The sequence below is a fragment of the Diospyros lotus genome, chromosome 8 (genome assembly GCF_014633365.1).
Source record: "Diospyros lotus cultivar Yz01 chromosome 8, ASM1463336v1, whole genome shotgun sequence".
Classification (NCBI taxonomy): Eukaryota; Viridiplantae; Streptophyta; class Magnoliopsida; order Ericales; family Ebenaceae; genus Diospyros; species Diospyros lotus.
The window spans coordinates 33,200,557-33,228,538 of record NC_068345.1 but is presented as its reverse complement, the minus strand read 5'-3'; the positions used below and the strand labels follow the sequence as shown (position 1 = coordinate 33,228,538).

The following is a 27,982-nucleotide window of genomic DNA, read 5'->3' as shown; positions in this document are numbered from 1 at the left end:
ATCAATATGATATGATATCACAATTACATTAAATATTTTTTTCAAAAATAAAAAAAATAGATCTGCACTGACTCTCAGCTCGTGTTAACGGGTAACAACAAAAAATAAAAACTAAAACATTTAAACAACTATTGCCTCACAATAGAGTCTATCAATCTTTTTAACCAGGGTGACAAGTAGAACACACCAGAATTCTCTCTGCTTACAACTCTAAACGATGAGATAAGGCCCTTGAATATTGTCCATGCTCTTAATATAAAAAGAGGAGAAGAGCGGAGCTGACCTAAAATTTTCAAAGAAAACAAACACAATAACAGCACCATTACAAAGCCAAAATCATTAAAGCACACACCACCGGGAGCTGGCTGACAAGGGAACCTGATGCTTCTATCCTCTGAATCTTCGAGTGGAAATCATCAATGACAACAGAAAAGCATGAATCTTCACCCTTTGAATTGTGGCACGTAGGACAATCCAACATCAACAGTGTCTAGAACTTGTTCAGGCTATACAACACGCAAAATTTTCATGGCACCCCACACGAATAAAGATAAGCGAAGGAGTTGAGGTTGAATCGTGAAGGCTTATGAATCCCCATCTAGAAAGAACTCCAGTTGTCAGAACCCTTTTTAGAGGTTTGATTGTCTGATGAAACCTTAAATGGACCACTCGAGCCAAATGGGTCAGCATCGTCAAAAGAAGAGAACCTTTCGCTGCGGTCAAACCCTCCAGTGCTTTTTATAGAGTCAAACCTAGAGAGAGTTCCTTGACTGGGGTCGAATCCCCTGCTGCTGTTTATAGAGTCAAACCTTGTGAAAGTCTCCCGTCGAGGGGAGAATGCTTGATCGTGCATGCTAAAAGAATCAAACCTTGAGCTATTGTCAAAGAATTGGTCTGTTGATCCCACACTGTGCCTTGGTGGGGAAAAACCAGTCCTGGAAACTGGAGTGCTAGGTACAGAATCCTCGAAAAAGGGGCTCTTCTTTGGGAAGATGTTGCCTGCACTTGGGGAATCTGTTGTTCTTGGACTCGCCCCAAAGTCACTAGATTCAAAGAAATACTTCTCTCCATGCTTGCCATGATCCGAATCCTGAAAAGTGATGCCAGTTAGGAGAGGCAAATCAATATGTACATGACAAGAACAACAATTACACTGTCAAAGCTAGTGCCAGATTTGGTGGAGATGAAAGAAAATTCATTGCTCAGTGCCAATAGCGAATATTATCAGTCTTGGGGGCAGACAAATCACTGTCCTGTCTATGTTGCCAGGTGCCCAGATACGAAGGAAAATGGACAAGTTGCACCAATTAGAGTACTTGGGTCTTCCATAATCTGTGTTACAGTTTCAGGCTAGTCTATCACAAGTCTTACAAACAATTCTCCCAGTTCAAATCCTTCTTCAGGGTTCCAAGCCAAAAAAAAAGAACCCCAGACACTGGGGAGGGGGAGCACTAAGCATTCAAAGCAATATACAAAAAATTTGGCAACATCAAATGGAAAAAATGTAGGATTCAAGTATCCCATAGCATCGTTAAGATGTACTGATTACCGACTTCCGTGAAAATCACCTCATTATCATGCACATAAATATGCATCTAAAAGAACCATACTCACCTTGTTAAATCCCCACACTGAATCTGCTTCATCATTGTTGTCAAAGTTACCCCAGGTTGGTTCTTCAAAGCTTCTGTCCATAAATGATGAGATTTAGGAGTTGGGACCACCATGTTACAAGAGATATTAATACAGGAAAGATAGACGGGAGAAACTGACATGGAAACAACATCATCAAACACCATACCTATGGCTTTCTGCATCTGCCTCAGGACTCTTCTTAAAATGGTTATCTGAATATTCTTGAAATGGACTTCCAGATGCAGTATGTCCTATTGAACTGCCAGATGGGCTTTTTCCTGATTCATCTTCACTGTGATTGAAAGCTGATTCACTCTCAAAGGCATGCCCACCTGTACTGAAAGGCTTATCTGACATTTCATCGTCATACGACATTAAATCAGGGGATGAAGCACCATTTACAGAATCATTTTCCCTCTCGAAAGATGCGGATTTGGTTTTGGGTGGCATGGCAACACCAAATGAAAATCCTGAAAATGAAAGCATTAGAACACACATCTTCAAAGGAGAAGAGCTCATAATTTCCTGTCATGAACAAAGGATGCCTACCTTCATCTTCAAATTTATCCCAATCTTCATCCCAAACAGATGATACCTCTGGGATTCCAGGCTGCCAGCCTAAAATTGACATTTTTCAAAATAAAGGCCATGAGTGAAGTTATTGCTCTCATTAGAGTTGGATATCTAAGAGGGCTAGCCCAATGTGTTCTAGAGAGAGAGAGAGAGAGAGATTTCTTTGAGAAGGTACTAAAGGAGCAGATAGGATTTACCATTTCAAAAAAAAGCGAGTTATAATTTGACAACATCTTACTTCCTAATTACTCCAAATATCAGAAGAGGACTAATCACCAAGTAATTTTCAACCAGTACAAGGACTCAATCCAGATCTTGACCTACCACTTTTTTTTTTTCCGTGTGTGGTTTTTTTTTTTTTTTTTTGTTGGGGGGGGGGGAATGGGCGGCGCAGATCCAAGATTTATCCTTCTCTTATTTCGTTGAGGGAGCTTTCAGACACACATATATAATATCTATATGTAGTTTAAATTTAGAAAAGATGAGCAGACATTTCTGATTGGAACATAACATTTTTACAGGTTAAGGTGGTCACCATAGGTACAATATGAATATCAATATACCATACAAAAAGCAATTCCAAAAACCTCATTGCAGAGACCTCAAAGGTAGAAGCATGAAACAGTTGCAATTAAATAATAGAAAATAATCAAGACCAAGTAAAGAGATACCAGTGGGGAGTTCAATAACTGTAGTTGATCGAATGTCTATTCCATGTTTCTTGCAACGATCAGTTAAAGCCTTCATTAATTCCTCAAGGTCTGATTGTATACGGTCAGCACGAACCTGTACATCCGAAATATATCAGTGGCACATATTCATCCATATCTCTCTAGCTCATAGGAGCACAGTGATTAAAGTTACCTGAAGAATCCCATCTGCACTGCCTCCTTGTTCCATTTTAAGGATTGCCTGATGCAACTCCATCTTCCTCTCCTAGAGATGATGTTAATTTAAATCCATTATCAAAGTCTTGGGGTGGGGGAGAATTACACAAAATGTCTATAAGCACGTTTTGCTTGCCAAATCAAGTTGGTAGTTAGTAAAAGCACACTAACAAATTTGGCCCAACAGAATAAAGAAACAGACAAGAAAGAAAAGAGTGAAAGAAACATGTAAACAAAAGAATTATCCCAACTTTTAGGCAATATGAGAAGAGTCAGCCAAGATGGAGTTACTTGTGAAACAAGGCAATTCAAAATTGACAACAACTGCAACAAGTACTGTAGATAATGTTGGAGAAACTACAAGGATAAGGAGAACACAGCAAGGCTGTAGTTGCTGAGAACAAGACATGATAGGCAATCGATTTTATCCACTACAACACTGCTAAATTTGTATAAATGCTCTGATCAACATGCACAGTTGGGACACTTCAAAGTCACAAAAGAAAAAGATATTCAACCTGAATTTCACGAAATGCTGCCTCTTCAATTGTCAATTTAGAGGCTCCTTCAGCAACTTGTTTGTATCTCTCTTCATATTTCTTACCAAGAAACTCAGCCTGCAATACATTTTTTTTTTTTTTTTGGTTGTTGGGGAGGGGTATAAAAGAAGAAGGAAAAATTAAAAATTTGTGTGAACAGGAAGACAAATCTCAACAACTTAAAGAACACAATCCAGTACACCTAATGAAATACCTCAGCCTTGTCTGCTAAGGCCCTTTCTGTGATCTCATTGAGGCGATTATCACATCTGCTTTTGTACAGAACCTAGTCAAAACAAACAAAGCATTAAAAAGAAATTAACATATTGAAACATAGTTGATCTAAAAATCAAGCACCATGAACGTCAAGAACAGGAAAAATGCATAGCAATATAGTGTCTCAAATCATAGAAGTTAAATATCTGTAACACTTCAGATGCGAAAGGAGAACCACTCACAAGGTCCTGCATTTTCATTCGGTAGAACTCAATCTTCTCTTTAGAATCTAGAACAACCTTCTCTTTGCCTTCAACCTTCCATAACAAAACAAACAGAAAAAGGAAATCACATAGTTAGCATGTCAATATGTCCATTCAGCATATGCACATCAAGTGAATCTTTATTAGACAACAACAACAATCACAAGCCTTAATCCACCTAGATGGGATCAGCTACATGAATTCTAGACCTCTCACCATCTCCATTCACGATCATATCCCCCACTCAAGTGAATCTTGTCAAACAGCAATGACAACAATCACAAGCTTTAATCCCACTTGATAGGTTTGACTACATGAATTAAAGATCTCTAACCATTCCCATCCATGGCCATGTCCTCTGTAAGACCATTATATCCTATGCCATGTCTATTACCAAATTTTTCTTTAGTCTTCATCTAATCTCATTTGCTACAAATTTCCTCCTTTCATTCACTCACCTCACAAGTGCTTCTATTGACCTTTTTTCACATATCAAACTATCTAATTGTGACTCTCTTATCTTGTCTTCATTAGGTGCTTCTCCAAACTTATTTATTACATATTGAGTTAACCAGCTCAGCTGGATCATCTATTAAGTTTGTTCAATTATCTTATTCTATTATATAAGCAAACACCAAATTTGTGTTATGAAGCTCTATCAATATTTTGATTTTTCAAAATGCCCTCCATGCATTCTAGTTTAAATTATAATAATTTAAAAAAAAAACAATAATCTGCAACCACCAAAATTCATCTCCACAAATCTTTATTCTAATCAAACTGCAACAAGAGAGGGGGGGTAGGAGGTTGAAGACTTGAAGTCATGGGTCAAAGCCATCTATTAAAAATTATTTCTACAAATAATTTATAAACAAACTACACAAACAAATGTAAAAGTTAAAAAAATAAATAAAATAAATGAAACGAATGAAACTAGGGCAAAAGAAGCTAGGGCACAATCGAGAGAAAATAATACTTGGATCTTTACTTAGAGAAAATAAAATGAACAAAATGAGAACCAAGATACATAAAATGAAGGCATTGTTGATTATATATACTCAGCAAGCCTAAGCCACCGCCTAACTAAGATTGAACAACGACAACATAAGCGCATATCAAAGCAACCTACTATATAGCAAATTACAACAACAACACAACTAATTAAATAATCATCAGCACAAATACAATAACAGCAACTCAGGTAATATGCTCTTTCACATTCCCCCTCAAACTAGACTCTCTTGACCTCTGAAAATTCTTGAGAGACTGCTGCCTGGATAGGTGACAACTTTAGACTGAGTTTAACACACAAACACTGAAATCTGCTCCTTGGTAAACCCTTAGTGAAGATATTAGCTAGCTGATGGGAAGTAGGAACATAATGAATCTCCACCTCACCATTTTTCACCTTTTCTCACACAAAGTGCACATCAATCTCAATGTGTTTCATGCAAGAATGAAACACCGGATTTTCAACAATATTCTTAGCAGCCATATTGTCACTCCATACAATCAGTGACTTCAGCCACAATATCTCAGTTACCCCTTGAGCAATAGCCCTATATTCAATCTCGCCAACAGACCGAGCAACCACTGACTACTTCCAAGAACTCCACACTATCAGATTATTCCCAAGAAACACACAAACACCACTAGTTGACTGTCTGGTAACCCTACAACCACTATGATCCGCATCAATGTAGACAACTAATAGTAAATCAATAGGTGTTGGTGAGAACAATAAACCCAAACCAAGGGTACCCTTGAGATATCTAAACAATCTCTTATAGGCCATCCAATGCTGTTGTTTAGGAGAGAACAAAAACTAACTTAGCTTATTGACTGCAAAGGAGATATCTGGTTTAGTGTAGGTCAAATATTGCAAGGACCCAATAATGGTTCGATATAGAGATGGATTTGAGAAATAATCACCCTCATCAGTTAAGGAGATAGCTAAATTCATGGGAGTATCACATGGTTTATAATCTTGCATAACTGCCTTCTACAATAAATTTAAGGTATATTTAGACTATGTGAGGTAAATCCCATTATGATATCTATGAGCTTCAAACCCTAGGAAGTAATGAACAGGTCCTAGAGTTTTTAGAGCAAAATTAGTGTCCAAATCTTGAATAAATGCTCTAAGGGCTGCGGTATCAGATCTTGTGACTAGGATATTATCTACATACACCAATACAAACAGCACAAATTGAGGAGTGCGCTTAATGAACAATGAAGCATCAGACACAGCCCGTATAAACCCCCATGACTGTAAAGCAACTCTCAGCTTTGCATACCAAGCTCGAGGAGCTTGCTTAAGGCCATAGAAAAACTTCCTTAGCTTACACACATGCGAAGGATACCAAGCATCAACAAACCCCTCTGACTAAGACATAAACACATCCTCAGTAAGGTCACCATTCAAAAAAGCATTGTTTATATCCACCTGCTAAATGTCCCAACCAAAGGTAACAGCTAAGGTGAATAAAACTTGAATAGTAAGGGCCTTAACAACAAGGCTAAAAGTCTCATCATAATCAACTCCTAGTGTTTGAAGAAATCCCTTGGCTACAAACCAAGCCTTGTGCTTAACCACTATCCCATCAGGATTATATTTAACTCTAAAAACCCATTTGCAGCCAATGAGGTTCATATCCTCAGAAAATGGAACTAAATCCCAAGTATGATTGCACTACAAGGCTGAAAACTCTTCCTCCATAGCTTTAACCCACTGTGAGTCTAAAAAGGCCTCGTGAACATAACTAGGCTCTAAGGAACCCACTAGGGAATGAGGAAAGGTAAGCTGACACTATTTTTGCTGTAATTGGACAATCAGCAAATGGAAGTTGATGGAGTTTTCCAATTTTACATGAATCACAAAAAGAAAAAATCAAATGAGAACAAGGAATGTGAATTTTACTAAGAACCAAATGCAATACATTGAACGATGGATGCCCTAACTTTGCATGCCATTGTTGACACACCTTATCATTGTGAGCTACATGAACACTAGGTGACAGTCCATGCCAAAATGGATGTTGTCTTTTACATTTGTTTAAAGGAAAAACATTACACTTTGACAAAAATTATTGCCAACAATTGAATTAGACTCAACAGGCTGGGTTGGAGAGCTGGAAGCAGCATGATCAAGGCATCCTTTGAGTAGCACCTGCCCGAAATTTTTGTCCTTAATCAAACAAGAATGGGAGTTAAATTTAGAACCAAGATTATGGTCTCTTATAAGTTGTGAGACACTAATCAGATGGAGAGCAATCTATACTTGCCTCTCACTCCTGGATCTTCCTCTGAGATTGGACTTAGAGGTGGTCATGGTAGAGGTGTCGTGGTCGTAGTGGTAAGCGCTCTTATTGTAATTATTGTCATCGTTCTGGTCATTATAAGAATCCATGTTATGCACTCCATGGTCGTCCTCCCAAGGCCAACGTACATTTTGATTCCTAAGGGTACAAACACAATCTATGATACCCGATACCTCTCATACTATGTGACCAGCTTCTACATATGCGATCTCTGCTAAGGAGTTGGCTGAGTATCGTCAGTTTCAGCCAGCTAGACAGGCCTCATCCCCCATAGCTTCTATTACCAGGGATCTCTTTCTTCTACTCAGTCACCCAATGGTACTCCTCATATCTGTCTTGCTCATGCTCAGCTTAGTCCTTGGATTCTTGATTCTGCTACTTCAAAGCATATTTTTGGTAATAAATCTTTATTCTCTCATTTTGATTCCTCTACGTCCCTTATCAATTGGATATTAAAAATGCTTTTCTTATGTCGCCTAAGGAAGTCCTTATATGACCTGAAGCAATCTCCTCGGTGCTGGTTTGGTTGCTTCCATTCTGTCATATAATCTTTTGGTATGAGTAGAAGTGAAGCTAATCATTCTATTTTCTATCGCCATTCTCCCGATGAAGTCATATTATTGGTAGTGTACATACATGACACTGTTATTACAGGAGATGATGATGTTGGTATTGGGCAGTTGAGGACTCGTTTGCATACTTATTTTCAAACCAAGGATTTGGGCAAACTGAAGTATTTTCTTGGTATTGAGGTAGCTCAATCTACCCATGGTGTGTCCATCTTTCAAAGGAAGTATGCCTTAGATATTTTGAAAGAGACTGGTATGCTTGATTCCCGACCTATAGATACTCCTATGGATCCTAATGTTAAACTTGTACCAGGACAAGGGGAGCCATTAGAGGATCCTTGGCGATATAAGAAACTGGTTGGGAAGCTTAATGTCAAACCTTAGTGAATCTGACGAGGAGTCCAGAGAATTTGAAGAATTCTCTGGAAGGAAGAAGATAAAAATCAAGAAGGATAGGGAAGAAAGAGAGGGAAGAGATCTCTTTTGTTGCCAGACATCACTTAATTACCTCACCATTACATGGCCAGACATCTCTTTTGTTGTTAGTGTGGTAAGTCAATTCTTGGACTCCCCATGTGAGTCACTGGCATGCTTTAGTGCGTATCTTGAGATACGTTAAAAGTTCTCCTAGTAAAAGCTGCTTGTTTGAGAACAAAGAACACAAGCAGGTTGTTGGATATACTGATGCAGATGGGGCTAATAGTCCTACAGATAAATGCTCTATCTCGGGTTATCGCATCTTAGTTGGAGGAAATTTGGTGTCTTGGAAGAGTAAGAAACAAAATGTTATGTCTAAATTTAGCATAGAAGTGGAATATCAGGCCATGGCTTTAGCCACATGTGCGTTGATTTGGCTCAAGCAAATTTGGAGATTCAAGGCCTATACAACTTATTTGTGATAATCAGACGGCTCTTCATATTGCCTCTAATCCAGTTTTTCATGAGCAAACCAAACACATAGAGATAGACTGTCACTTTATGAGACAGAAATTGATTTCTAGAGAGATTAGTACATCAGCTAGCTGATCTTTTTACCAAGGCATTGCAAGGTCCACGGCTTGCCTACATTTGTACCAAGCTAAGCACATATGATATATATATATATGCACCCGCTTGAGGAAGAGTATTAGAACTAACGTTGTACATATATTATATGTGTTATATAGTGTTCTACATATATATTAGGAAGATGTGTTATCCCATGCTTGTACCTTGTGCATTGGTGTGTGTGTGTGTGTACCACATTGTGAATAAAACATACTTTTTACTTTTCCTCAAAACACAACACATGCAATCAAATGAATGGCCAGTAGCAAGATTATTAAAGTGGAGAGAAGGATGTAAGACAACACCCTCATGGTCTTGATAGATAGTGGTGGGAGTACCCACAATTTTACTGATGAGGGAACAACCAAGAGAATGAAGTGGCCATTGGTCAACACACAACCCATGTCTGTAATAGTAGCCAATGGGAGTAAAGTCATCAGCAAATCCGCATGTTTGGGATTCTACTTGGAAATGCAAAGAGAAGATTATCAGGCTGATTTAAGATTACTTAAGTTGGGGGGATGCCATATTGTTTTGATTGGATGAGGGAAGTGAGTCCAATTAGTTTTGACTTCAACAAGATGGAGGTGACCCTAGAGAAGGATGGAAGGAGGGTGGTTTTGCAAGGGAACATGGAAGTGGGAACATGCAAACTAATCAGGGGGAAGAAATTGCAACAACTATTCAAGAAAAAGGTGTCCCAAGTAGCACAAATGTTCTCAATTGAAGCTACTGAGCAGCTGGAGATGGGGAATGAGGGAGATTCTAAACTAGGGAGCCAACCATCTAGAGCCACCTGGCAAGCACACGAATTGGCCCTACTTGATGTACTATTAGTTGAATACCAAGATCTTTTTGTAGAACCTAAGTCACTTCCCCTCAAAAGATCCTTGGACCACACAATATCCCTTCTACCTAATGTTGAAAAAATGAACATTAGGTCTTATAGATACCCCTTAAACTCAAGTCCGAGATTGAAAAACTTGTCAAAGAGATGTTGAACCAATCTGTGATCAAACCTAGCCACAACCCATTTGCTTCACCCCCATCCTATTGGTTAAGAAAAAATATCATACATGGCATTTCTGTATTGATTATAGACAACTCAATGCAATTACCATAAAAGATAAATTCCCTATCCCAATCATTGAGGACTTATTGGATGAACTTAACACGCCTCTATATTCTCTAAACTGGACCTAAGATCAAGATACCATCAAATTAGGGTGAATCCAAATGACATACCCAAAACAGCCTTCAAGACACACCACGACCATTTTGAATTCACTGCCATGTCTTTCGGCCTAACCATCGCACCAGCCACATTCCAAGCCCTCATGAACCAAATTTATGAACCATACCTCAGAAAATTTGTGTTGGTTTTCTTTGATGATATCCTAGTCTATAGCCTCTCTTTTGATAAACACCTAGACCATCTTAATGCTACATTTGAGATCTTGAGATTGAACAAATTGTATATCAAGCGGTCAAAGAGTGATTTTGCACAAAAACAAGTGGAATACCTAGGCATATAATTTAAAGGGATGGAGTGGGCACGGATCCCAAGAAAATTAAGGTTGTTGTGGCATGGCCTAAACCTATCAGCATCAAGGCATTAAGAGGGTTCCTAGGGCTCACCGGGTATTACCGAAGATTTGTAAAGAATTATGAGATGATCAACAAGCCCTTAACTGAATTGTTAAAGAATGATGGTTTTAAGTGGAACCCTAAGGCTGATGAGGCTTTTTAGCAGTTGAAGAAAGCACTAAGTGAAGTACCAGTGCTTAGATTGCCGAATTTCAGCAAGCCATTTGTCCTAAAGACCGATGCTAGCAACCAAGGTAAAGGGGCAGTCCATTCACAAGATGGCAAGCCCCTAGCCTTCCTTAGCCAATCCATAGCCCCCAGACACAAGGACTCAATATTTATGAGAAGGAGTTGATGGCAGTCCTTATGGTAGTAGAGAAGTGGCAACACTATCTTAAGGGAGGAAGATTCGTTATCAAAACAAATCATGAAAGTTTGAAGGTCCTATTGCAGCAGAGGTTGCATACCCAATTGCAAAAAAAGGGTATGACCAAACTCATGGGATTGGATTATATGATCAAATTCAAGAAGGAAAAGAAAAATATAAAAGCAAACACTTTGTCTTGCTGCCAAGAGGAAGGAATGAATGCAGCCATTTCAGCAGTGGTATCGGATTGGCTCCAAGAAATTACAGATAGCTATCAACAAGGAGAGTGGACCAAGGGGTTGTTGGAACAACTAAGCGTGGATGCCAATAGCAGGCTGGATTATTCATTTAACAATGGAGTGATAAGGTACAAGGGCAGGCTGGTGATTGGAGAGTGTGGGGAGTTGAAGAGTAGGATCCTACGAGCACTACATGAGTCCCCTATTGGGGGTCATTCGGACATTCAGCCTATTGGGGGTCATTCGGACATTTAGAATACCTACCGTAAGGTACAACAGGTATTCTTTTGGTTACGGTACAACGGGTATTCTTTCGGTTACGGTACAACAAGTATTCTTTTGTCTTCGGTTAAAGAAATATGTATGGGACTATGTGTTGAAGTGTGATGTATGTAGGATATGCAAACATGAGACAGTGGCTCATTCGGGTCTACTACAACCCCTGGCTATACTAGACCAAGCGTGGACCAATATAACCATGGATTTTATAGAAGGGCTCCCAAGGTCAGAAGGGACGGACTACATTACGGTGGTGGTGGATAGATTATCTAAGTTCAGTCATTTTATTAGCCTATCCCACTTGTTCGCGGCACAAGAAGTGGAGAGAACATTTATGGATGGTGTAGTGAAGATGCATGGAATCCCTCAGTCCATAGTATCAGATAAGGATAAGATATTTACCAGCCTATTTTGGAAGGAATTGATGAGATTGTTAAGCACTAAGATGTTGATGTTTATTGCTTACCACCCTGAAATAGATGGCCAATCAAAAAGGGTAAATCAGTATTTGGAGTCTTACTTAAGGTGTTACAGTTTTCTACAACCGAGGGGATGGCATAAGTGGTTGGCAATAGCTTAATGGTGGTATAATTCGAGCTTTCACAGCTCAATCAGGATGACCCCATTTGAGGCTCTCTACGGCTATAAGCCAAGGCTTCTACCAGCAATTGGGGAACAGTCTATAATGGTTGCGATTGGAACTTATTTGCAGTAGAGACAAGAGACTATCAGGTTGGTTAAGGCAGAGTTAGCCAGGGCACAAAACAGGATGAAGCAATTGGTTGACAGAAAAATGAGTGAGAGGGAGTTCTCGATCAGAGAGGATGTTTACCTAAAGGAGGGAGAGGGAGTTCTCGATTGGAGAGGATGTTTACCTAAAGCTTGGCCAATAGCATCTCAAGGCCCTAACCCATCAGCCCATCTCCAAATTGAGCCCTAAGTACTATGGGCCATTTACCATAGTGGAGAAGATAGGGACAGTAGCCTACCGGCTATAGCTGCCAGAGGAGACAAAAATTCATCATGTGTTCCACGTCTCTCTTCTCAAGAAAGCCATTAGAGCACAAAGATCCACTCCTTCGCTTCCCCCTATAGTAAGAGAAGAAATGGAAGAGGCAGTTGCTACTGCTATCCTAGATAAAAGAGTTATTCACAAGAATGGAGTTCCTTTCAACCAGGTCCTAGTCAAATGGTCATCCCTCCATGAAGACAACAATACATGGGAGCATTTGCCAGATCTCTTCCAGCAATTTCCCAACTCAGCCAGCTTATTATACATTTCTTGAGGACAAGAAATGTCTTAAGGGGAGGGGACTGTCACGTTAGCAGGCTGTTGAGCCCTATGTAATAGATTGTTAGGCCTTGTTAAATAAGTCGTGTGTACTGGCATAGCTGGAGGAATGTTCCAACATGTCCTATGGCAAGTTGTAAGACAAGTGGGATGGGATAACTGTTTTTGGCACCCAATCTAGGCTAAAGATCAGTATAAATACAACTGATCTACGCCTACCCCACACATGATGAATAAATCTGGAAATCAGTTTCCTCCCTTTCTGAATTCGCTCTCACTCTCCCTTCTCGTCTTTCCCCCCTAATTTCCCAATTTCCCTCCTCTCAATTCCTCTTGGAAATTGAGAATTCTCCATTGTCAGATTCCAATCTGACACTAGTCAAAGTAACTGAGACTGAAGATAGCTTAAAAAGAGTTCAGAATACAGTCTGAACAACCAATTTAAACCCTCCATGTCAAATCCAGGACATCACTAATTTAAGCTTTAAAGCACGAGTCATTAATTCTGGCTTTGTAAACCATCCATATCAAATTGAAGATATCATTGTAAGTATCTATAGAAGAATGGACAGCATCAGTTCCTAAATTTAAATTTTACTGGACAACTCACACTACTTCTGACTGGAAATGTGCTCTAGGTCACTATATCTGCACAGACTCTTTCACACTGATTCTAACTAATCAAGGTATCTAAGAAGTTTTATTTTTTTATTTTAGAAAGATGGGGGATCATTATACTTTTTTTCTGCTGAAACCAAAAAACCATTTGGGCCAAGGAAATTTCAAGAAGAAATTTGTTTCATATACTACAAATGATTCTATGGTATATAGAGATTGAAACATGTGGAAAATGAGAACCTTTTTCTCTGTGTCTGCCAACTCCTGAAACTTTGTGTCTACTGATTTCTGTTCCCCATCATTGGATTGGCTTACCGGGGAACTTCCCATTGATGGCATTCTGGACTTCTGTTGATCAAATTGCATTGCTCCATCAGCTCGAGGAAACATTCCAGGCAGTGGTGGCCTAGAACCACCTGCAGGTGTTGGTTGGGCACCAGGCATCCCTTGCTGCGGTCTGAAACCTAAACAGAAAGATGAAGTTGATTGATTTTAAATTTTGAATGTTAAATGACGAATCTCAGAATTCTTAAAATACAATTTAATCCATACTACCATTTCTCTTTTGGCAATTCGTGTTATTACAATTTTATTTATCAAAAGCGAAAAGTAAATAAATAAATCCTACCAGCAGTATGTCCCAAAGCTGCAGTTCCATAGGAAGTATTGGGCTGACCAGTCAGAGACAAAAGAGTCTCATCAAGCAAAACATTGCTTGGAAGCACTGGTGGAAGAGGGTGCCCTTCTCTGTATCGTTCCATCAAATAAAGTGCAATGCAGAACTCCCTCAAAGAAAGCATGCTATCACTGTCTTGATCAGATAAGTCCCAAACCTGTTTTAAGACCTCTGGCAAAGGCCAACAGTGTTAAAAATGAGAATAACATGTTATGAGAACAAACAGCTTACAAGATAACCCCCAGTCCCCAACAGCCGCCCCCCACCCCCACCCCCCGACCCAAAAATCAAAAAGAAAATGTAATAAGAGAAGATTACCAAACCTAATAACAGGATATGGAAAGGGAAAGGAATATCTTAAAATGTAGCATGAAGATGCCAACTTAATAGTGCAACTCGGTACCTTTAATTGTAACATCTAGATGTCTATCTTGAAAGTCAAAGAAATTTGTCATTTTAGGCTAAAGTTCCATCCAATTTGCAAAAATCATAAACAACAATGTTTCAAGCCTCAACCCCACCAGGTGGGGTCAGCTACATAGATTCTAGCTTGCAAAAATTATATCCAAAAGACAGAACACCAAAATTGTCGTCTTAAGTCCAGCAAGTATTTGAATAACAACAGCAGCAAAAACATATCAAGCCTTAATCCCACTATATGAGGTCGGCAGTCAGCTACAAGAAATCTAACAACATTGAGCCTGTTTTGCACCCTTCTCATATCACTTTTAGGTCACAACTTAAACAAAAAAAAGTTGTAGATCTAAATGCCCTGTAATGCCTCCAACTGACTCCTTGTAGAGCTCAAAATTTACTCTCAAAGATGGCTTCCCAAGTCATGTCTTTTAAATTTTAAGCTAAATTCCTCCATTTTCTCTCTAACAAATCAACATAAATTGTTCATAAAAGATCTTATCTTCATCAGAGGATATGCCACTTAAATTTTATAAAATCTCACTATCTCAGAATATTTATTTTAATGTTTCTTAACTATCCTTATTTATGAAAAAAAAATTAAAATTTCCACATAACTAATGTATTCTTCACCATATAACAGCTCCATAATGACTTTTATGCTTTCATATATTTTTATGGAATTTTCCAGAAATTTTCAAAATTTTAGACCTCATTTTTCATATTTTTGGGCAGTTTTACTAATTTTTGACCATACACGAAATTTCAAAAATTTCATATTTTGGTAAGTTCCAACTCAAAACCCATTTATGGAATCTTTCCATCATTTTTAGGACTTTACTACTATTTTTAACATTTATTTAGGATCTTTCAGGCAACTCTTTGAATTTTCACAAAATTTCATATTTTACCCCAAACTTTCCATCCAAACCATATTTTTGATGAATTAGATCTCAAAATAAAATTTTGGCCTCTTTTCCTTTCTTCCAAAAAAATGAGATCAGAATTACCAAAATACCCTTCATTATCTTTTTCAAGTCCTTAGGTTTTCTTCTATCTTGTAATTTCCCAAACTTTTAAGTTTTCATGCTTTTGCCTTGCCCCTCCTTATCTTTTATATTGCAAGCCAAACTATTCAAAACTACCAAAATGCAACTGAAATTAAAAATCTGAACATTCCAAGTGCCTTCTTTGTCACCCAAAAAAATAAACATCATAAACCATCAATAATATGCCATGAAACACATACTGCTTTACCAGTCAAAGTAACAAGAAAAGGAAAAAGTATACAATGTAAGCATCCTTAAACGAGAAAACCTGGATATCAGGAAAACAACAAATAACCAGAAGGTGATGAAGCACAAAGCTAAGATCAAGGTGGAAGTATCTCTACCTCTTGGCAGTCTCCAACTCAAGAATAGGTTCCGGGCCTGCTCACCAGTGATTTTACCATCTCTATCAGTATCTACTTCCATAAAAACTTTTGTATACTTTTGAATGCCAGCTGGTGTCATTTTTGGCCACGACAGTTGAGATTGATTGGCAGTAAAACTTCCTGGGCTGCCTGAAATTCCTGTCGATACAAGTGTGGAAGCTGTTTGAGCTGCAACCGGTTGAGTAGGTTTTGGAAGTGACTGTGTGACCTGTAGCTGGTTTCCTGTAGATGGTTGCATAAATGTACTTCGCAATGAATCCAATGGATCTGGCTTAGGCGAAGGTTGTGGCCCAGTAGATACCGGACCAATGGCAGACAATACTGCTGCAGTACTTGCAGATTGTGTTGGCAAATTATTTTTTGCTGAAGATAGGACAACAGAAAATGCATCACCTCCAAATGCAGGGTCAGAAGCAAACCCATTCACAGGACCAACTGATTTATTAGAATCCTTAGCAAGTAATGAAGCTGACAGAAGTGAATCTTGTGGTTTAGATGCAGCAGAGGATATTGCCTGACTTCCTTGGTTTGTGACATGAGATACACCAGCCGAAATTCCACCGGTACTTCCACCAAGCCAATCGCTGGGATTGTTTGAATTTGGAAGAGCAGGACTTGCAACAGCCCATTGTGGATGGGAAACATTACCAATAGATTGTGCAAGAGGTGGCCTCACTGACTGAATCCCTTGAGATGGGAAATATTGCTGGCTTATACTTGCAGTTGAAGGTACTTGTCCTCTGAAAGCAAGACTTTGAGATGATGTTGGTGCAACTGGACCCATCTGTGGTGTAGGTGCAGCAACCACTGGATTTACCTGGGCTGCTGGGGTAGTGGCAAGACTAATTTGGGGAGGAGGGATTTTTGCTGAGGCAGGACCATATAATGCTGCTTTGACAATATCTGGAGTTAAATCTCGCTTGCTCTGTGCCACAGTTACAAGTTTGAGGGCATTATAAAATTCAGTGCGGCCAAGAAATCCAGTACGGCGCTGGTCAGCGTGCATCCATATCTGCAACAACAACATAACAAGCATTTATCTCACTATGTGCAACCAAATAAAAAGGTTTCACAAAAACAAGGTCACAGACGGCAGATTTGAGAAGCTATGAGCATGCTAAGGAATAAGTTGTGAAGTTTCACACAAGTACAATAATGAATTAAATCACTGTTAGTAGTGTACATGAACTCTTTCTTCCATCCAAGCAACAGAGTTCCCTTTTCTACCAGTAGAAGTAACAATAATGAAGCATCTAAGAGCCAGGATGTTTCTCCTGCTATGGATATGGTGAAGCAGCCAAAAACATAACAGATACCAAGGAAAGCAAAATACATAGACCGCATATAATCAGGATGTTTCCATCCAAAGACCAATGTGTAAAATAGAGGCAGATTCTGTTGTATCATATTTTTTGGTATATGAGAAAATGTGTGTGATACAAACCTATCCTTGTGAAAATCATATTTCGAAATAAGCTTTCATATTTCGAAAACATGCATGAATATTTTTGGCGCAAATGCTTAAATGATTGAAAAAATCCAAACTCATGCAAGATGTTTCAAAACCAAGGTTTTATGTTTCGAAACATTGTCCTGTTATGTTTCTATACATATTTGAAATGCTCTTTGATATGTTTGAATAAATTCAATTTTTTATGCATCATGTTTCGAAACATCAGTCTGTCATGTTTCTAAACATGTTTCGAAATGTATATTGATAAGGTCTCAAGTTTTGCTAAATCTATATGCTGTATTTCGAAACCTATTTAAAAACTAAAGCTCATGTTTCGAAACCTATATAATATATTTCGAAACCTCTGTCAGCAGTGTATCCTTGTTCAACATGTTTTAAAACATGTTTCTGAAGTATGTTTCGAAACCTACTTTTCATATTTCGAAACATTTAACTCTGTCAAAAGAATTTTAAAAATTCTACAAGAGTGGATGATGTTATAATAAAATTAGAAGACCAAATCTTACAAAGAAAATACCATTTTCGATATTTGGGATCAATGATTCAAAAAGATGGAGAAATCCACGAGGATGTCGCACATAGAATTAAGGCAGGTTGGCTAAAATGGAGAAATGCATCGGGGGTGTTATGTGATAGTAAAATCCCATTAAAATTGAAAAGAAAATTTTATAGGACAGCTATAAGACCAGTCTTGTTGTATGGCTCAGAATGTTGGGCAGTCAAATACCAGCATGAGCAAAAGACGAGTGTAGTGGAGATGAGGATGTTAAGATGGATGTGCGGACATACAAGAAATGATAAAATTAGAAATGAAGTTATTCGTAATAAGGTAGGAGTAGTGCCAATCGAGGAGAAGATGAGAGAGACTTGACTAAGATGGTTTGGTCATGTGAGAAGGAGACTAAGAGATGCTCCTGTGAGGAGAGTTGATGAAATTGAACAATTAGTCACAAAAAGAGGTAGAGGTAGACCCAAGAAGACTTTGGGAGAGACATTAAAATTTGATATGAAATATATGGATCTAAATGAGGATATGACAAAAGACAGAAATACATGGAAGTCTAGAATTCATGTAGCCGACCTCACATAGTGGGATAAAGGCTAGATATGTTGTTGTTGTGTTAAAAGAATTTTAAAAATTATGTCATGCTTTTGCACTTTATTTCAAAAGCTATTTTAAAAGCCTATTTTTGAAATTATTCTCATACCCTGATGATTTAATTTCAAATATGTTTTAAGTGGAGAATAAAACCAAATCATTTTGTTTTTAAAGAGATGTTTTCCACTCATTTTGTCTCTTGGTGCATATCCAGTTGTAAAAACTGTATGTTTCGAAACATGTTATGTATATTTCGAAACCTCTGTGTAAAAATGTATTGTTTCAAAACCTACTTCTTTTATCTTGTCTCATTAGCCAAAAGTCTATCTTTTTGTTATATATATATCAGCTCTTTGAAGACAAGAAAATTCTCTCTAACAAGTATGCACAAGTTTACACATCTACAAGACATTTTTGCCACAAGCACAAGCGAACGAAGCTCTTCTAACGAACTCTCAAGGAAAATCCTTTCAATCATTCATTGGTGTGCATTGTGGTGCAAAAAGGAGAAGCAAGCCGAAACCAAAGCTCTAATTCCTTCAAGCTCTCCTCACTCCATACCAATAGGTTTGTTATAACTATTTGGTAAGGTGTTTTTAATTACATTCAAATTGTTAGGATTGTAAAAGATAAGTGTTATTTATCTTGTTGTAAGGTTTGAGTTGAGCCTGTAAAAACTTATTGTGTAAGGTTTTAGGGTGAACCGTAGTAAAACTCTTAGTGTCATTGATCGCTAGTGAAAGTGATTGTGGTTTGCAAATCCTTCAAGTGGGTAAAAGCTTGAAGGTAGTGGAGTAGGCAAGTTGCCGAACCACTATAAATCTTGTGTGTACTTAATTTCTCATTCTTACTTTTTATTATCCTTGTTCATGTTTTTAAAAGAATTGTTTTTGAAAATATAAAGGAGTTTCAAAATTTGCAAATCAGTGAGTAAGGTTTCGAAACATACCTTAGAAGGTTTCGAAACATACATGCCAGTAAGTGTAGTTTCGAAACATAGTGTGCTGCAAGCCAAAGTTTTTTAAGTTGTCAAAAATTTACCCAAATCCCAATTCAACCCCCCCCCCCCCCCTCTTGGGATATACTTGTCATTATATAGAACTAACAGATTCAAACAATTAGGTTTTATGTCCGAGCTACTAGGGTGCATATAAATGTGTTTAGGGTTTGAGGTGAGGGGAGGAAGCCATGCACATCAAATCCAGCCCATTAAGGCCCTATCAGTGAACCAATGGCTAGTGTTTTAAGGTCAACTGACCTATATTATTATAATCCCCAAGGTTGGAAAAAGTGTTGTTAATAATCAAGAGTGTTTTAGTAACTTGCAGCTGAGAGTTATGGGGAGCAAATATGGCTGTTCTTGAGGATAGTGGCCTCCTAAGACCATCAGCCATACGAATTGTGTTAGTTTATGGAAAAGAATTATGAGATGGGGAGTTCTATAATTTTATTCTTTTCAAGGCCAGTAATTGTTGCAAGGCATGACCATAGGTCATCTTGTGAGGTTTCCCTTGACCTTTTCCAGACTTCTAGGTTTAAGGAGGCTTCAGTGGTAGACTGTTTATCCTTGTCTCTGTCAGCACCTTAGAGCTGACAAGGGTGATTTAGGATTCTGATGAGAGAATTCGGAAGAGAGAGAGAGAATAATAGAATTGGAGAGAGAAATCAGATTCTTTCCATTTTCATGATTGGTGGCTAATGCCACAATACATATATATAACCGTTAGTTGAGTTGTATCTTCTGGAATGTACACCAGGAGATGCTAGCTGACAACTGCCTAGGTACAACTCCTAACAGCTTACAAAATTTTATGGACTATCCTACCCTTAGGAATGTGACAATACCTCTTCCCTTTAAGACCTTTCTTGTCCTCAAGAAATTACAAAAGCTAAGCAACTCGGGAAAATTGTTTGAGGAGGTCAGGTAGGTACTCCCAAGTTGTGTGATCAAGGTGATAGTGGGTCCACTACACCAACACTTGTGTAATGGGAATAGAATTTTAAGAGATCGCCTTTTAGCTAAGTTAGCTTCCACGGGAGGAAGGTGTAAACTTATACGGTCAAGAGGCCCCACCAACCGTTTCAGCAAAGAGACATGGAAGATTGGATGAATTCCTACTCCCTCTAGCAGCTGCAATCAATAGGGCTACCTTCCCCACTTTGGCTACCACTTGGAAGGTCCCGTAGTACCTTGGGCTCAACTTGGTGGGAGGATTTCCAGCCAAAAGCTGTTGCTGGAATCTCTTGACCTGCAAGTAGACCGTGTCTCCCACCTCGAAGCTTCTCTCACTCCTCTTTGTGTCTGCAAGTTGCTTCATCCTTTTCTGTGCCACAACCAATTCTCTCTTTATCACTTGTAATGCTTCTTGTCTCTGTTGTAAGTATTGGTCAGCAACCAATTCCACACTGGCGTATCACATGACTGCGAATATCAAAGAGGGTTTGTACCCGAAGAGGGCTTCAAATGGGGACCTTTTTAAATATCAGCGATAATTAGAATTATACCACCATTGAGCAAGGCGTAAACACCCGTTCCAACTCTTCAGTTTAGAGCAGCATAGGCACCTGAGTAATATTCCAGACATTGTTTTACTCTCTCGGTCTATCCATCCATTTCCGAATGGTAGGTTGTTGAAATATGCAACCCCACTCCTAACTATTTGAACAATTCCTTCCAAAAATTGCTAGTGAACACCTTATCCCTGTCTGATATAATTGATAAGGGTAACCCGTGCATCTTCACCACTGAGTTCAATAGCAATCTAGCTACTTCAAGGGCTGTAAATGGGCGAGCTAGACTTAAAAATGGTTGAACTTCGTCAACCTATCCACTACCACCAATATAGTATTCTTTCCCTCTAATCTAGGCAAACCTTCCACAAAATCCATGGAATTTGCTGCCACACCTGCTCTAATATGTCTAGAGGTTAAAGTAAGCCCGGGTAAGGAACCTGCTTATGTTTACAACGCTGGCAAATGGAACACTCCAGCACAAACTCGATCATGTCTTTCTTCAACCCCAGCCAATGAAAAAGTTGTCTTACCTTGTTGTAAGTGACATTCATACTCGAATGTCCTCCAATGGGAGAGTCATGTAAGGATTGTAAAATCCTCCTTTTGAGTTGAGCTGACACTTATGACCAACCTTCCTTTGTACCTTAGTAGTCCAACTTTTAAACTATATCCTTTATGATAAGTTGGCCTGACAACCGATTGAGCCATAAGGTCATTTTCCCAAGGGGTTTGTTCATAGCTGTTTGACACTTCTTTCGCCTAATCCGACACCAAGGCTGAAACTACTCGACACTCCCCTTCCTCCTCCCTTCTTGACAATGCATTTGCCATTGTATTCTCCTTTCCCTTTATGTATTGTATCGTATAATCCAATCCCAACAACTTGGTTACTCCCTTTTTTTTTGTAATTGAGTGTGAAACCTCTATTGCATCAAGAACTTGAGGCTTTCATAGTCCGTTTTTATCACAAATGGATTCCTCTCCATATAAGAGAGGTTGATGCTTAGCCCTAAGTGTTTTGGGGCCAAGACTTGGCTGAGAAAGGCTATTGGTTTTCCCTCTTGCACTACATTGCCCCCACCCCCGACTCACAAGCATAGATCTCCAATGTAAAGGGTTTGGAGAAGTCAGGTAAGGCTAGGATTGGGGCCTGTGTCATGGCCTCCTTAAGGGTGAAAAATGTTGTCTCTGCCCTAGAACTCCATTCTTCTTGAGCAACTCCGTAAGTGGTTTGCTAATAATCCCATAATTCTTGATGAATTTTCTGTAGTACCCCGTCAATCCAAGGAATCCCCTTAGCTCCTTAACCATCTGTGGTGTCAGCCATTCCACCACGGTAGCAATTTTCTTTGGATCAATGCTAACTCCCTTCCCCGTGATTATGTGACCTAAGTACTCCACCTTTGTCTCCGTGAAGGTACACTTAAGACTTCTTCACAAACAATTGGTTACATCTAAGAATTTGGAAGGTAGTTTGTAGGAAGCTCAAGTGTTGATCGTAATTTGGATTGTATATGAGTATATCATCAAAAAAGACAAGGACAAATTTTCTAAGGTAAGGGCCAAAGATGTGATTCATCAAGGTTTGGAAAGTTCAAATAGGCCTTGGTGGGTTCTGAATGCAGTTTTAGGGATGTATATGGGGCTCATCCTAATCTGGTGGTATCCAAACCTTAAATCAAGTTTCGAAAATATGGTAGCCCCGAATAATTCATTAAGGAGGTCCTCTATGATAGGAATTAGGAATTTGTTTTTGATCGTGTGGGAGTTTAGTTGGCGATAATCAACACAGAAGCTCCATGATCCATCCTTCTTTTTTACGAGAAGGACAAGGGAGGCAAATAGGCTCTGGCTTTGTTGAATTATTGATTTAGATAACATGTCTTTCACCAACCTTTCGATCTCTGCCTTTTGGAAGGGAGAATACTAGTAGGACCTAACATTAATGGGTTCGGTATTGGGTCTTAAATGGATGGTGTGTTCTAGGAACCAAGTTGGGGGTAAGGTAGATGGCTCAACAACCAAATCCTCAAATTCAACCAATAATGATTGTAAAGAGTCATAAGATAGTACCTCGCTTGAAGGGGTTACTATAGCATCCAATCTAAACCAACAATGATCAGTCACCGCCTCTTCCTTGGTATCCCCTTGTTCCTCCTCCAACCCGATTGCATACAAGAAGTGTAATTGAGCTATGGCAGCCTCTCCATGCTCAAACAATTTTATGCCCGATACCACTTTACATTCACCCTCCTCCAAGCACCCGATTAATGTCAATCTCTTGCCCCCCACCCCACCCCACCCCCCCCCCCCTTCAAAGTCACCTCCAATGCATTAAAATCAAATATCAATGGACTCACCGTTCTCATTCAATCGACACCTAATACAAAATGGCAGCCCCCAAGCGTAAAACCCTTAGATCAGTGGTGAACTCATGACCTTGCATCCTCCATGTGAAGTTTTTACACCTATACTTACTGATCATTTTGCTACTGTTTGCAACTGTAACTGATAGCAGAAGGATGGCTTGTAAGGTGTATTGCAACTCCTTGGTTGTGTCCTCATCTGGGAAGCTATGTGTGCTCCCGCTATCAATGAGGACTATCACCCTCTTCTTCCCCACTATCCCCTTTATCTTGATTATTTTCTCCGATGGACAACCCTCAAGAGCATGTAAGGATATTTATCCTCCTCCCTCTTCGTCAGCTCCATCTCCAGCTTTTTCTTGCTGCCCAGTTTCTTTCCTTCTTCTTCTCCTTCTTCCTCTTGCCCTTCCATTTGCATTGATACTTGGGTGTATACTTCTCTCCACATCTAAAGCACGGTCCTATTTGTCTTTTGCTCCATTGTGAGAGGCTTCAAGGGAGCATGATTGGGGGGGGGGGGGGGCGGGGGGATGGGTTCCCTTTGTTACTAGTGAATTAATGCCCTTGAAGTTTCCCCCTACGTTGCCCTACCAATTACTTCCCCCATATCCCCTTGAAGATATCTTGTACTTTTTCACAAACACCTCCAAGGACAATTCATGCAAGCGGGCCTTCTCAATCCTATCTTACAAAAGTTAGTTGTAGCATTTTGACCGTCGGTCTTTGTTCATCACTCAGCCCGCTAAAGAAACTAGACACGAAATAATGCTCATCTAAGGTCAAGTAAGCTTGTCTTAATATAGACTTAAGTTCCTCAACCTTACCTGATACTCTTCCACTGTTCCATCCTACTTCAACTTGTTGAATTCTTCTACAACATCAGTTAGGTTTCATTCCCCGAAATGAGCACAAAATTCCTCTGTGAATTCAGGCCACCTCCATTTCGTTCTCTGCTCACTCCACCCTTGAAACCATGAATAAACCACATCATTTAGATAAGACTGCCATGTTAACCTTGCTCCCTTCTAATATTTTGTAGTGGTAAAAGAAACATTCACAACGTTTGATCCACCACCGAGGTTTATCTCCTTCAAACATCAAAATTTCTAGCCTCGACATAGGAGGATTAGTTTGGTTCGCCAAGGATCCCCGAAAAGAGTTTCTAGCAGCATACTCCATATGCCCGTCCGCCTTTGGCCTACCCCTTGATCCTGTGATGATGGATGTTGTCGTGTCTCGGGAGGGAAGTCCACCGACAAATTGGCGTTAGGCTGCCGGAAAAACATGGTGAGGGTAGCACTCAACTGCTGGCTCAACCCCAATAATTCTTCTCAGAGGTTCCTCTCAATCATCAACACATTTGCTCGAATGTGGCTAACTTCCTCCTGGGTGTGTCGAATTCCTGCTTCGACCGTCTCTAGTCTCTTATATACTTGCTCATGGTTCTGCCGAAGACCCAGCTCCAAAGCATACAACCTCAACTCCAATTCTTTCATCTGCATGCCTTCCACCATCCTCCTTATTAATACTCACAACAGTCTACTCCTTCGATCGTCGAAACCACCCGACCAAGATGTCCAATCATGTATCTCCTGTTCTTCCCTCCTTCGTTTCCTGACTCATGCCCGACTCAATCAATCAATAATTCCGATCGGTACGACGTCTACTTCAATTGCTCGGACCACGTGATTTGCCGAAAGGCTGCCTCAAGCCGATGACCACCCTACTCTGATACCAATTGTCAACACCTTAGAACAAGGGTGATTTAGGATTCTAATGAGAGAATCCTAAGAGAATTCGGAGAAGAGAGAGAGTAACAAAATTGGAGAGAGAAATCAGATTCTTTCCATTTTCATGATTGGTAGCTAATGCCACAGTACATGTATATAGCCGTCAGTTGACATGTATCTTCTGGAATGTACACCAAGAGATGCTAGCTAATAACTGCCTGAGTACACCTCCTAGCAGCTTCCAAAATTTTATGGACCATCCTACCCTTGGGAATGAGACAGTCTCTTGAAGGTATCATCTATTCCCCCCAGTTTAGACATAAAACCTCCAACATTAAGTAATAAATCTCATGATAGTTTCACATATATACATACAAATATATATATATATATGTTTGATCAACCATTGAGCATTATCAATTTGGAAGGAGGGCAAATGGACTAAAATGCTATCAGGAAATGGAGTTTACCATCAAGCAACACTCTGATAACGGTAAAGGGTTTATGGTCAAAAGTTTTCTGGAGATCAAAATTTCATAATCCTCTTTTGCATTACCTAGTGCCTCGAGAAATTCCAAAATCTCGTTTTTAGCATTTTTTATGTGGAGTAAGTGATGCTTGGGCTACAAATTTGGAGGTTTTTAGTGCTTGGAATTGTATTTGTGCCACAAAAAGTTTGAGGCATGCTTGGATGGCTACTCCTTTTTAAGCACAATATTTGATGCAAGCAAAATAAGATGGTTTATGGTGGTATAGGGAATCATATCACTAGTGCTATGGCAAACATTCTACTTTCCTTTTTTGTGATTAAAGGATGCTAAGTCTTTGCTTGCCCAAAATTAGTCCAAGACTTCAAAAGGTTTGAGAATTTTCTATTTAGTGGTACTCAGAAGATCCTTAATTGGAAAAGGAAATACAAGCAGACCTTTTTGAATGGGCAATATAACCTCTTTTAATATATGATAGGAACAAGTTTTGAGCTAGTATGTTGATACAAATTAGACACTTTTGGTAAATTAAATTTCTGAATAGTTTCAATCTTTCAGTGGTAAACTCCATTGCCCTCTCACGCAAAAATAAAATTTAAAAAAAAAAAAACTCCATTGGTCTTTTTTAAGCAAGACTCACGTAAAACCCTTGTGGACATCTTAAGGCCATAATTCCAGTTTGTTGTTCACCAAACCTATTTAAGTCCCTAAAAGACCTTTGATCCTAAACCCTCAACCTTCTTTTGCTCTGCAGCCCATAAAAGCTACAAAGTGAATCCCTTTAATTCCGTACTTGAAACAGCTCCAAACATGCTGCTTGGATATATATTTAAAACTTTAATTTCAACTTTCTAATAAATAAAGTATATTTGAAGCCCTGACATGCCACAACTTATTGTAGGGAAGACTACAGTTTGTAACTGAGGATCAATGACTACTAATTCATATCACAAATATTCAAAAATCATATTCATAGCCAGGAGACACTCCCTTTTCTAGTCACTCGGGAAAGAAGATGATGTTTTTCTCAGTTCTCTTGGCTGTGGCTGTACGGATGCATTTTGGCACCTTATAATGCAAATTGTGACCAGAAATGATCCTATATCCTGGATCAAATTAAACAACTGAAAACGAATAACTGTATTCTAAGAGGGGAGCTGTGGGATTCAACAAAATGACATTTCCCCCACCTGCCTGATTCAACTCAACTAAACCCTTTTCTAACTTCTGAATATAACATAGACCCCATCTTTTCACTTCACTGTGTAAGGGTTAAAATTGCAGTTGAGGCATGATTTTAGATCTTTGTTTATTGTCTCTACAAAGTTAATATGTTCCCGTCTCCTGGCATTCTCAAACCAAGTTAATTTTGGCCTACCCCATTCCCCAGCATTCCCTCAACGACAATAGTGCTGTTTTGCCTAATCTGCGTCGTTGCTCCTATTGGCAAATTGTTTTTCATCTTTCATTGGTATATTCAGCCTTTATGCGTGTGTTTTGGGGGGTTCATATAGGAGGATGATAGGCATGCTACTCCTGAGTATTCTACATGAAGTTCATCTGATCACATCAACAACAAGAACAACATCATGACCAAATCCTACAAAAAGGGATCCATCAACTATGTAAGGAAACCATAGCATAACACAGAAAAAAAAGTGTACCGGCCGATTTGATAACATTTTCAAATATAACATGTCAGACAGGGGAGACAACCTGAGCAAGTACTTGTTTGGGTAAGTTGGATCCTTGAAAAAAAGCAACAGCTTCAGCTCCACTGATCCTTCCATCTCGGTCCAAGTCCGCTCTCTGGAAGTACGCTTCGAATTGATCCATATTTGGCCCTCCCTGGTTTTGCCCCGCCATATTTCCAGGCCAGCCGCGACCAAAATTGCGACGAAATCCACGGTAAAATCACAGATCCATTCACCACATCCAGCCCAGACCACTCCGCATAAGCAAAATATAATCTAATCCTTCAAAATCGAGACACCAAACAGACTCAAATAAAACCAAATCTAATAGGATGAGGAAAAGCGTCCGTGAAACCTGGACAGCGGCGAATTGGATCGAAACAATTCGACAAATCTGTGATTGCCGATGAATTTGGAGATTGCTGTAGTAGAGAGAGACTACTATAGATACCAACAAGAGAAGGTTTCCGGTGTTTGAACCAGACGAGGAATTATATTGTCTGGCCCGATCGGAAAGAACAGAGATCGTAGCCGGAATTATTTGGGGATCAGGACCTGACCTTACACCAATTTATCAAACGGCCCCCTGGTTTGGGGAAAATTTTAGAAATCTCGCGTCATCCGCTCTGGCAGGGTCCCGACTCGGGACTTAGCCGCTCCCC

General features: G+C 39.3%; 1 protein-coding gene across 2 annotated transcripts; it reads right to left on the bottom strand.

The window, feature by feature from the left end:
- Nucleotides 1-7: 7 nt before the first annotated feature.
- On the bottom strand, nt 8-27,982 carry LOC127808033 (uncharacterized). 2 transcript variants are annotated; one of them, XM_052346340.1, is made up of 13 exons: nt 27,343-27,982; nt 15,914-16,967; nt 14,059-14,277; nt 13,671-13,894; nt 4,093-4,167; nt 3,849-3,920; nt 3,614-3,712; nt 3,073-3,144; nt 2,880-2,994; nt 2,185-2,253; nt 1,802-2,105; nt 1,615-1,684; nt 8-1,090 (listed from the first exon to the last, which is right to left on the bottom strand). In XM_052346340.1, the coding sequence occupies exons 1-13, from the start codon at nt 27,490-27,492 to the stop codon at nt 599-601; spliced, it is 3,015 nt and encodes a 1,004-aa protein (XP_052202300.1). In that variant the 5' UTR covers nt 27,493-27,982; the 3' UTR covers nt 8-598. The 2 variants fall into 2 exon arrangements, with proteins under 2 accessions (XP_052202300.1, XP_052202298.1); XM_052346338.1 differs by having other exon boundaries at nt 1,615-1,687; nt 27,343-27,981.

What these genes read in the sequence shown, in the direction of transcription:
- LOC127808033 (XM_052346338.1), bottom strand. Translation starts at nt 27,492, where the DNA reads ATGGCGGGGCAAAACCAGGGAGGGCCAAATATGGATCAATTCGAAGCG. An exon ending in AGTTATTGAACTCCCCACTG is followed by an intron (nt 2,254 to 2,879) that starts GTATCTCTTTAC and finishes TGTCAATTTTAG; the next exon opens with GCTGGCAGCCTGGAATCCCA. An exon ending in GGATAAATTTGAAGATGAAG is followed by an intron (nt 2,106 to 2,184) that starts GTAGGCATCCTT and finishes TTTCATTTTCAG; the next exon opens with GATTTTCATTTGGTGTTGCC.